Source organism: Lipotes vexillifer, unplaced genomic scaffold (genome assembly GCF_000442215.2).
Source record: "Lipotes vexillifer unplaced genomic scaffold, Lipotes_vexillifer_v1.1 scaffold629, whole genome shotgun sequence".
Lineage (NCBI taxonomy): Eukaryota > Metazoa > Chordata > Mammalia > Artiodactyla > Lipotidae > Lipotes > Lipotes vexillifer.
The window spans coordinates 554,284-566,344 of record NW_006774188.1 but is presented as its reverse complement, the minus strand read 5'-3'; the positions used below and the strand labels follow the sequence as shown (position 1 = coordinate 566,344).

At 37.5% G+C, this 12,061-nt stretch overlaps 2 protein-coding genes across 2 annotated transcripts in view; one reads left to right on the top strand and one right to left on the bottom strand.

Moving 5' to 3' along the window:
* The window catches only part of ATP6V1D (ATPase H+ transporting V1 subunit D), a 28,563-nt gene extending 22,895 nt beyond the window's left edge, over window positions 1–5,668 (bottom strand). The window contains exon 1 of the mRNA XM_007449016.1: window positions 5,662–5,668. The gene's annotated coding sequence lies outside the window, so the exon portion shown is untranslated. The remainder of the gene's footprint in view (window positions 1–5,661) is intronic.
* Window positions 1–10,080, top strand: part of EIF2S1 (eukaryotic translation initiation factor 2 subunit alpha) — a 19,777-nt gene extending 9,697 nt beyond the window's left edge. The window contains exons 4-8 of the mRNA XM_007449017.1: window positions 1,846–1,997; window positions 6,060–6,166; window positions 7,527–7,624; window positions 8,367–8,510; window positions 9,535–10,080. Coding sequence (XP_007449079.1) covers window positions 1,846–1,997; window positions 6,060–6,166; window positions 7,527–7,624; window positions 8,367–8,510; window positions 9,535–9,660 — 627 coding nt within the window. The 3' untranslated portion in view covers window positions 9,661–10,080. The remainder of the gene's footprint in view (window positions 1–1,845; window positions 1,998–6,059; window positions 6,167–7,526; window positions 7,625–8,366; window positions 8,511–9,534) is intronic.
* The last annotated feature ends 1,981 nt before the right edge of the window (window positions 10,081–12,061 follow it).

Sequence of the window (12,061 nt, the reverse complement as noted above, 5' to 3'; positions counted from 1 at the left end):
CCCGTGTCCCCTGCATCGGCAGGCGGACTCTCAATCACTGCACCACCAGGGAAGCCCATGTAAGTTGATTTTTTAATCAAATTACTCCACTATTTGATGTGTTTAATAAATAATCTACATGGTGTGTTCCTGGCAGAAACAAAACCTACATTTTCTGTAACAATATTACCATTTCTCATTCTGTGTTACATAGAAAAACAATTTGAAGACTTTATTTCAAAAGAGTATGACTTCAGTGTTCTTGTCTCATGATGTTACTACCTTCAAGCATTGCTTGATGTGTAATATTCTCAAATCAGTACTGGACCATTAGTGTTTTTAAGCTATTTTAGGTTAAATTAACTATGGGTGATTTCAGCTGATTGGGCTTGTCGCAGCATGTAGTTTTTGATTTTCAGCTCTGTTCTGGGATAAGGATCACACAGACAACCAGCTATTGTTTGTTAAGAATGAGCAAAGGTCGGGCTTTCCTGGTGGCGCAGTGGTTGAGAGTCCGCCTGCCGATGCAGGGGACATGGGTTCCTGCCCAGGTCCGGGAAGATCCCACATGCCACGGAACGGCTGGGCCCGTGAGCCATGGCCACTGAGCCTGCGTGTCCAGAGCCTGTGCTCTGCAACGGGAGAGGCCACAACAGTGAGAGGCCCGCGTACCGCAAAAAAAAAAAAAAAAAAGAATGAGCAAAGGTTTGTGAAATGTCTTTGAATCCAGGAAAGCAGGGCAGGGCCTGTTACGTAGTGTGGTTCTCCACCCCACCCCTCACCTGCCTTGGTTTTCTTCCTTTTCTTATTAGTTTTGCTGTAATTTCCTCAGTAAGCACTAATAAAGCAAGGACAGTCATTTCTTCATTCTCATCTTTCTGTATTTTTCTGTTCTCTGGTCCTATTTAGATTTTCCTTTATTCCCTAGATCCTCAGTGCTTATTGGCTGTTTCCATTGGTTCTGTTTTCTCTACCCTTCTCTTGTGTCTTTTGTTCCTCTGCCATGTGTGTTTCTGTCCTCAGATAAAATGCCAAGAAAACAGTGTTTACATGAAGAAAAGATTTTTAAAATCTTGCTTAACCCCAGTAAAAGAGAGTATAAATCTAAAAGCCATCAGACCATTACCCAGATCTTTCAAGTCCCACCAAGTCCAGATTTGAGATGCACTGCTCTAGGAAGCTTCCTTTTTGTTTTGTTCCCCTAGGATATTGTAAAATGAGCATAATAGATCTTATTAGGATAATAAGACGATAGAATGAAATAGCCAATGTTAGTACTTTTCCTCACTCAGATTTTGTGTGTAATTAACATGAAGGCCTCTTTATACTCTTTCCTTCTTTAAGCCCTTTTATGTTTAGGAGATTAGGAAAAGAGTTTGGCAACAGTGGGTAGGAGGTGGATAGGATTGAAGGATAACTGTTAAATGATAACAGAGCAAAAGAAATAATAAAATCTCCATCCAGGTTCCATGCTCTCATGGAGTAGTAATAATAATATCTTACATTTTGATCCGTAAGAACTCACTACAGTAAAAAGGAAAGATACTAGTGTCTCCCTTTCCAGTTGAGGAAATATATTCAGAGAGGTTTGTTTGTCCCAGAATTGACTTGATCTGGGTCTGAGGTTGTAAATGCTATACTACTTGTACTTGTTATACCCACTTGAGTTCGTTATTATGGAAAAGCAAATATTTCTCTATGGAGAAAGAATTTGTGTGTGGCGATCTTTTGTTAAGGAATTAGTGTAGTCAAATTAACCAAACGTTTGTTTTTATATGCTATCTGCTAAAATGTAAAAATATCTATTTCTTTTTTTAATATAGGTCTCTTACCTTTGAATTGTTGAGCTCTTTATTTTGTTTCTAGGTTTACAGCATTCTTCGTCATGTTGCTGAGGTCTTAGAATATACCAAGGACGAGCAGCTGGAAAGCCTGTTCCAGAGGACCGCTTGGGTCTTTGATGACAAGTACAAGAGACCCGGATACGGTGCCTATGATGCATTTAAGCACGCAGTCTCGTAAGAACACCTTCTTAGCTCTGCTTCTCCATTGATACTACAGCTGCTGGGTCTAGCACACAAGTTGAGAGCCTGACGTTTAATAGCGCAACATTCATGTATTAAGTCCTTGCCAAATTTAGATTAAAATATTTTAGTATAATAGGCCCATGATATGGGCCAGTCCTATAAAGCCGAGCCTATATGATTTGGTATACCATAGTTATGTAGTTTTGTAAACCATATGGTTTCATCTCACACTACTGTCTTACATACTTTCCTCTCCTAGTTTTGTTATTGTCCTAGGTGACTTCAGGGCCAACATAGATGTTTTGTTTAAAACTTGTTTTCTTTACCTCAGTTCCTTAGACATTCAGCCCCTGCCACATTAGCTAGTCTTCCATATGGCCTTACCCTAGGTCTTACTGTCACCAGGATTTGCTCTGTCTCCGAAACCTTTAATTCACACATTCTGTTCTTTCACCATAGCCTCCTGTCCTTCCAGCTCCCACAGTTAGTCCTGCTCTGTGTCGTTTTAATTCTTATTATTATCAGGCTCTGATTCCAAACCTTTTTTTTCTCCCTTTTTCACCCTTTCCTGCCTTCTCTTTCTTATTCAGCATAGACACACCATGGTCATCATTTCAACAACTTTCTTGCCAGTGTCATGAGTTTTGCCCTGTTTTTCCTTCTGTTACATCCAGCCTTGGAGCGATGTTCCTGCCTTCTCTGCACTTGTAGACTGCTGGGTGCTGCTAGGAAAAACCACAGTCTTGCAGGTTGGTGCCACTGCATATTCATGGTCTCCAACCTCAGCTGGGCCTTAACTGCTGCCCCACATTCTCTTTGCTCCTGGTCACTTCTTCCTCTCATTCTTAGATTGGCTATTTTAGAACTTCTCCACACTCTTCCTTAGATTCCCACTCTGTCCCTCTCCTCTCACTCTCACCTGGTGCGCTCACTACCTGAAAAAGAAAATAGAAGCCATTGCACAGGATCAGCTCTACTTCCTTCCACTTTCTCAGCCAACTTATCTCTATCCCACCTGTCACTACCTCCTGTGCTCCTGTCATACTGGAATTTGGATCCTTCCTGCTCTCTAATCTTACCACCTGTGCCCAGCTATTCCTAAGGGATGTCTTTCCATCTACTATTCCCTCTCTTGGATCTTCAGCCTTTTTCTTTATTGGTTTTGCTCCATCAGCATAAAAATATGCTCAGATTTTTCCCATTTATACTAAAAACGAACTTTTCAACCTCCCCTCTACTTTCTCCTGTCACAAGCACTGTGTCCTCTTTTTAACAGCCAGATTTCTTAAGTTCTCTGTACTTACTGCTCTACTTCTGCACCTCCCAGTCCTTCCTAGATGTTAATACCTCACAAGCAGCCTCACCACTGCATTGTTACTTTCCCAGCCCTTGTGCTGCCAAGGGTTATTTGTCTCCTCAGCCCTCAGAATGGCCAAGTGGGGCTTAGAACTGTTAGAACCTCCATCAGGCCTACTCATCAGAGGCTCCAAATACCTTCTAGTTTACCCCCTCCCCTCATGTGACTTATTTTTTTTTTAAATATCACCTTGTGGGAAAGGTGAGAATAATAATAACAGCTAACATTTATATAATTCTCACAACAACCTATGGTGTAAGTGTCATTATTATTCCTATCTTATGGATGAGGAAATTGAGATGAGATTAAATTGTCCAAGTTCACACAGCTACCAAGTGGTAGAGCCTCAAACACAGGCATTGTAGTTACGCTACAGAGCTCATACTATTAACCATCAAGCACTGCTTTGTATTTCTGTCCTCCCTGACTTCAATCCTGGACTCCTCAGTCAGTACATGTCTTACCTTGGTTTGCTGTCATTATCAGCCCCGCTTACCTCTCTAGCTTCTGCCTCCACCCCGTCTCCATTACCACTCTGCATTTTTAACAAATAACAGGTTACATTCTTAACAAATAACAGGTTACATTCTTAACAAATTAACATTCATCTTAACGAATTAACATTCACTCATCACCGTTCACATTCTTTTCTTGCTTCATCAGACATGTTGCAACCGTCCAGATTTAACTCATGATAATTCTGTGCCACGTGCTTCATTTTTTTTTCTCTTAATTAAATAATTAAATAGAATTTCTGAGATTGTTGGAAACAATATTTTATTCCTCCCAAGCCGGAATTCCGGTCACTTATCAGTGGTAGCCACTATTCTGAAATTAGTATGTATCATTATTTATATACATATACATGTGTGGGTAGGTTATGAAAAGTATGTATAGAATCTTTTTTATGTTTAAATATTTAATTTGTTTAAACAAAAAAAATAAATTTATTTTATCATTGTAACAAGCTTTTCTGTACTTTACATTTTTACTCATAATGCTATTATTGACCAGAATTTCTCCAAATTGATAGATGTATGCCTACTTCATATTAATTTCTATATAGTATTCTGTTGTGAGAATATGCTTTATTTGTTCCTCTATAAAGAGATTTTTACATAATCCCCTCTGCCCTTTTATCCCCCTACTTTTCAGAACTGCTATGACGAATGTCCATGTACATGTCTCTCTGTACAATGTTTGGGAATTTCTAAGATACCTAGGAATAGAATTGTTGGGTCATAGGATTGATTATATGCACGTTTAAATTTACTTAGTTTTGCCAAAGTACTGTCCACATTGGTTCTACGATTTATATTCCCTCTTCATCAACATTTGGTATATATCTCAGTTTTTTTTTTTCCCCAGACTGATTGATGTACAATACTGTCTTGTTTTGATTTGCATTTTGCTGGATGTTGGTAAAGTTAACAGCATTTCATATGTTTATTGACCATTTGTATTTCTTCTGTGAAACATCTGTTTATCTCATTTCCTCATTTCCTGTTGGTCTTTCAGTTATATCATAACTTTCTTAAAACTTAAAGTTCTACCTTAGCTCGTTAAAATCCTACCATTCTTTTAGTCGTCATTTCATTTTTTCCATTTGTTCATTCGTTCAGCAAACATGCCAGTGACTAAGACCGTGGTCCCTGTTTGTGGCACTTACAAGGGTCAGATGAAATGCCACTTCACCCATGAAGCCCTTCCTGACCCCGCTAATATCTTCCTCTCCTCACCCCCAGGGATGCACTTTTGTTTGTTTTTTTAAAAATTTTTTCCATGTTTTTGTTCTTTTTAAGCTCCTTGAAGCAGGGACTGCTAATTACATGGAAATGCTTAATTATAGTGGGATGTGAGACGTATAGGCATAACTCATTTTATTGCACTTCGCATATACTGTGTTTTTTTAACAAATTGAAGGTTGTGTGGCAACACTTCATCAAGCAGGTCTGTTGGCGCCAGCTTTCCAACAGCGTTTGCTCACTTCATGTCTCTGTGTCACACTTTGGTAATTCCTACAATATTTCAAAATTTTTCATTATTTTGTTACCGTGATCTGTGATCTTTGATGTTACTATTGCAAAAAGATCACCTCTCTCTGAACACTCAGATGATGGTTACCATTTTTTAGCAATAAAGTATTTTTAAATTAAGTTATATACATTTTTTTAGACATAATGCTATTGAACACTTAATAAGTATAGTGTAAACATAACTTGTGTATGCACTGAGAAACCAGATGTGAGACTCACTTTATTGCTATACATGCTTTATTGTGGCAGTCTGGAACTGAACCCACAGTATCTTCGAAGTATGCCTGTATAGGCGACATTTTAAATTGCTTGCTTTAGCCAGATCTCTAAAATTTTTCTTTTAATAATAATCAATTGGATGTTTTCTGTTTGTCATACAGGCCTAAACGCTTTACTTGCATTATCTCATTTAATACTACAATCCAGTGAGATACACTGTTTTCATTCACATTTTACATATTTGGAAATTGAGGTCTAGAAAGGCCCCAAAACACGTAGTGATTAAATTGTGAAGCTAGGATTTGAATTCTAATTCTGACACTGAAGGCTGTGCTCTTAAACATTATTCTGTGGTATTATGTTTGGTGTCCTAATTATCAGTAAAGTAACCTTGACATTTTGTTTTGTGTATGTGTGTGTTGTTATTTTTTTAATTATCAGAGACCCATCTATTTTGGATGGCTTAGATTTGAATGAAGATGAACGGGAAGTACTCATTAACAATATTAATAGGCGTTTGACTCCACAGGCTGTCAAAATTCGAGCAGGTAAGTGATTTTTTAAATGATGTTTAAAATATTTTGCATGTACCAAAAAAGCTGTTACATAATGAGCCTCACCAAAGGATATGTTGCTACATCAACATCTACCTTTTTCTAAACGTTTTTCATAACAAGAAAAGTTAAAGAAATTAAGTTATCTTTGCTTTTACTGAATTATAAAATACATATATATTGACGCAAGTAAATGAGTTCAGCTAACCTTAAGTTTGCCCACTTTCTGGGGCATGGGGGGTGGCGATTATTTTGTTTTAGTGCATGCTTTAAAATTCCAACAGTCCATTAATATCCTCCCAGGCCTCTGGATTAACCACTGTTATGTTAGTTTGCAATATACTCTTGCAGCAGAGATTTTTTTCTATACACATATGGTATATAGGAATGTATGCTGTTTATATTCAGATGTAAATTTTTATGTTTTTATAAGGGTGGGGTCATACTATGCAAAATTTTCTTCAACTAGCTTTTTCCACTTAGTGTATCATGGCTGCCCTTTCATGTAGAACACGGGGATCTTTCTCATTTTGAATAGCTAAGTAATATTCCATAGAATGATAAACCTTGATATAAGCCAGTCTTCTCTTGATGAGTGTTTAGGTTGTGCCAGTCTTTTTACAGCAGTTGACCCTTGAGCGACGTGGGCGAGTTAGGGTCACCCACCCTCTGCACAGTCTAAGATCCACATATAACTTAGCCCTCCGTATATGTGGTTTCGAGTCCAAGATTCAGCTACCACGGTTCGTGTAGTGTTGTAGTGTTTACTGTTGAAAAATTCTACTCGTAAGCAGACCATGCAGTTCAAGTCTGTATTGTTCAAGGGTCAACTGTATTACAAAAAACACTGCAAATTAACACCCTTATACACATACACTTACCCATTTATACAAGTGTTCGGTAAGGCAGATTCTTAAAAGTAGAATTGCTGGGTCAGAGGGTATGCAGTTTTTAAACTGTTCTAAACAATATGTGGTTATTATTTCATTCAGTCTTCATCACACTCCTCCTTATCTCCATTTTACAAATAAGGAACTGAAGCACAGAGGGGTTGAAATCATAACTTTTAACCCAGACATAGCCAGAATTCAAGGTGTTCGTTAAATTTCTGTTTTTTTAATAGTTTTATCATTCAGGGGCTTGATGTGAATGAGAAGATATAATTTCAGTGCATATTCAGATATTTTTAATTATGAAAATTAATGGCTGGGATTGATTTATAATTGAAAGGATGATGAAAGCTTTCATACGTATTTGAATACTAGTGTTTTGTCACGTCTCTGATTTCTTTTAAACCTCTAAAAAAATTTTTTGCATTTTTTTGGTATAAGCTTTTGTATTTTTATAATTTTAGATATTGAAGTGGCTTGTTATGGTTATGAAGGCATCGATGCTGTAAAAGAAGCCCTGAGAGCAGGTTTGAATTGTTCTACAGAAACCATGCCCATCAAGGTGAGTAGTCAGTTTTTTCCCTCCCTGATAAACCAAAATCACCTAAACCAAATCAAACCAGATTTTTTTAATGATCGTGTTTCATAACAAATGTTATGAAAAGTGGTTCTTGATATGATATTTCTAGGAGATGTTTACAATTATGTGTAGGCTTTTTGTTGTAACTACTGCTACTGTCACAGTGAATGGAGATTCCTGTTGGTATTTAGTGCCAAGGGGCCAGCTGTGCTAAACCTCCTTTACAGTAAAGAGTCACTGTGCCCATAATGCTCATAGAATCTTGAAAAGAAAAGAGCAACTTATTCTCTCATATTCACACAGAGCTTTCAAGATGTTTGCCTTGAATCTTTCATTAGCAATAAAATTAACTGGATGGTTGTTATTCAGAATCTCATAGAAGAATTTCTTCTGTCAGTTTAGTTTGGAACCAAACAGGAATTTGAGAGACAAATTATCCATTGTGCCAATGATAGCTATAGTTAGTTTAGCCACCAAAGACCCAGAAGTCATAATCCTTCATATTTGGTATTGCAGTAGCCTGTTTATGGCTACTGGATTAGATCATAGTATCAGTTAGCTTCGGCTACTTTAACAAACTACTCCAAATTGCTGTGCTGCAGAATTGGGAGTAAGTTTTGGGGTGATTTGTTGTTAAAGCAGCAGATAAGCAAAACGATTCTCGAACATCCTCATTGTTGTGTGTTGTATAGGTACATTCATAATTGAATTTTGTCTTCCTTAGATTAATCTAATAGCTCCTCCTCGGTATGTAATGACTACAACCACCCTGGAGAGAACAGAAGGCCTCTCTGTCCTCAACCAAGCTATGGCTGTTATAAAAGAAAAGATTGAGGAGAAAAGGGGCGTCTTCAATGTTCAAATGGAGGTGAGCTCAATACTGGGGTTTTTTGCCTTGTTCTTAAAGTTCTTAAGATTTAAATGATCTAAGTGATTTGCATTCTAAAATATCTAATCGGAGTCATTTTAAAACATGAGATACGTTCAAGATTACACCTCCCCTAAGCATAAAATAATCACTGACTCAGAGAGTTCCTAAAAGGGTTTTTTTTGTTGTTGTTGTTTTGGTTTTTTTTGCGGTACACAGGCCTCTCACTGTTGTGGCCTCTCCGGTTGTGGAGCACAGGCTCCGGACGCGCAGGCTCAGCGGCCATGGCTCACGGGCCCAGCCGCTCCGCGGCATGTGGGATCCTCCCGGACCGGGGCACAAACCCGTGTCCCCTGCATCGGCAGGCGGACTCTCAACCACTGCGCCACCAGGGAAGCCCCTAAAAGGGTTTTTATACGTAAATAAGAACTGTCATGGGATGGTTATTCAGGACTGTGGTCACTGATCCCCCCAAAGGAAAAAAATATAGACAGTGAAAATAAGTGATTGGTTATTGCCAGAATTTAATGTAGAATGCTTAAAATTTGATTTCAGAATTAAAAACAAGAATAGCCTCATACTTTCCTCATCTCAACAAGAACAAAAACTAATTTTCATATATAATTTTCAAAACAATTTCTTCTGTGGAAAGGAATAGTAAGTAATTTATTTTGAAGCCAGAAGATGCATTTTTACAGGACATCTTTTTGTGTATTTGAAAGATACAGCCACTGCAATTATTTTCATATATTTTCTGTTCTAGCTTGTTAGAAATTACAGAAAATGTATTAGGTTTTAATATATGTTTTCTTTTCCTGTATTGTCTTACTCTCATAAATTTCTTTTATTATTTATCTCATGGAATTTATTGGTGATATTTCGGCACTCAAAAGTGAACAGAGAGGGCAGAGTTGTTAGCAAAGTGTTTTTTTAAGAGTTAAAATACCAGGCAGTAATACTATTGAAATTGAATTTTTGTACTGTTTAACTACTTCACTTTGAAATTGTGCCTCTGCTTCCACAGCCCAAAGTGGTCACAGATACAGATGAGACTGAACTTGCAAGGCAGCTGGAGAGGCTTGAGAGAGAAAATGCCGAAGTGGATGGAGATGATGATGTGGAAGAAATGGAAGCCAAAGCCGAAGATTAACTTTGTGGGCCACAGAGTCCAGTTTAAGGAACACAAAGCAGCCTTCCTGGCTGTTAACCCTAGACTTGAAAGTTTTCCAGTATTGAAAACTTCAAAGCTGAATATTTTTTATTTTGAAGTATTTAAATGTTCCGACAGACCAAAACGTGAAATGCCCTCCTAAATGTCAGCTGTTTTCACACAGTAGCTCTGACACCTTGAGCATTTTTTAAGGGAGTGGCCTGATTTCACTAGAGACAAATCTTTAAGAACAGTTATAAAATGGGGCGTGTGATTTCCATTTCTGATGTCTCCAGATTGGCACCCCTTTGTAGTTCAGTGCCTCCATGAGATTTACCAGGGGCACCCAAAGCAAGTAGTCCTAACCTTTCTATATAAAATGTATCAAGCAAACATTAAATAAATTTCTGGGATATTTAACCATAGGTTTCTTCCTTATTGTCACCAGTTAAAAGCATTATGATTACTAAGACCCTAATTCTATTATCTTCATTTTATTTGAAATGTAGTAATATAAAGGCAGGTGACCTAAAGGATCAATATAGCAGATCCTTTCAAAGGGAGGCTTTAGAGAACATAATTTTAATTAGTGAAAGTTTACTCCTAGGGGGAAAAAGCCTTAAAATGCAACTAAAGAATTACATTGGTTGTGTGCCTTTTACCTATTTGAGACTGATGACAACATGTGGTATGAGGGAGAATTTATCACACTGGTCCTTGTTGGTGTACTAAGCTGCTTGCCTTGAGTTTGTAATTCAGGGTGGTAAAGGTTTTAGGGGTGTTTTTTTTGTTTTTTAAGAAAAAGATGCTGCTTTTTAAATTAAGTTATTTGAGTCTCATTGCCCAACTTTTGATTTTTTTTTTTCCAGTAAAATATTTGCTAGGTGCCACCTAGAAGCTTCAGTTCTCTTCATAATAGAGTAGGGATCTGTTTGAACACAATTACAATGGTTTTTCTATGTTTCCATCATTTTTTTCTTTAAGAGCTGATTGTTCTAAAGGTAAATAAATAATATATACAAAGGTAAATAAATTTCATAGATAACATGTGGTTTGCAGTTACAGCTACAGTAGCCAGGGTGTAGAAAGTCTTAAGTTAACTTTGGTCTGCTTCATAAATTTAATCTCTTAGTACTTGAGGCACTAGATAAATTAATTTTACTAATCATTCCCAAGAAATATTTAGAAGATTAAACCTAACCCACCTTAGTCAATCCAGGACTAGACTTACCTCAGTGTTAAAGGGAATGGAAAATAGAAGAGTGTGTTGGTGGAGCCATTTGAGCCATTTTTGAAGGTCTGTCCCTTTGTTTAATTTAGCAGCCTCTACTAGCTCTTTAAATCCAGAAGTCTAATTTCATGTAACCGTTTCCACAAGGGAGCCATGATTGCTGGCTTGCATACTGGGAATATTTAGAGGAGAATCTGGCACATAATTTTCACTTCAGTCTTTCTGAGGAGTCAAAAAAAAGTCTATAAAGCTCACAGCATCAAGAATGTTATCAAACTGTAACAGGTGCTCCTTAAATGTTTGCTGTAAGCAGAGGAATTGAATTTTCACTTTGTTTACTGAGTTTTTTTTTAATACTTCAAAAGCCATAACTGGCGAAATACCGGTGGCATCCCATGCAGGCCTTTTGCTCAGTTTCGCAACAATTTTGCAAATTTATGACCCTTATGAGAAAAAAGATCAATATCTCACTGATCATGAAGGAGAGAACTAACTAAACTTACCCTGGTGACCTAAAAGTATCACTTTCAAATATGAGAACAAGATCACATCCAGCTCCAAATAACTTGAACAGATTGACAAAGACAATTGACCAGTTTATCCAAATGGATCTCTCCCCACAAAGACTTCATTAAAAATGGACAATTTCATCTACTCCCCATGCTGCCTTTGAGGTCAAGTGGTTATCGACTCATAACTGAAAATAGTTTGAGTCTCCATTAGGCATAATTAGTTGAAAATGTTAAATGGTCTGGAAAAATATGAACGCAAACCATTTTTCATGTTTTCTAGTAAAACAAGACAAGCCATTACTTACATGGATAATGCTCAAACACTTAGTGGAAACCTAGCAGAGACGTGCTAAGCAGTACAGTTACTACTCAGCTGCCGTACTTGACCTAGCTACTTTTACATCAAGAACAGTGTAAATGGTTCCGGATTTTAAAAAATTCAAGTGCTAGTACTCTTGGCGAGAGTTGACGCCTGATTTGCCTCAAGGTGATAGTCAACTACTTTTCAACACATGATACTGATACCATACAGAGTGGGGTGTAATTGTGCCAATTTAGAGTCAAGAAGCCATCAAACCAAATGCAGTTTAATTCAGGTAAACACCTGTTGATAACAAGAAGCAATAAAGAAACTAATTCCAAGGACATAGACCTTGGT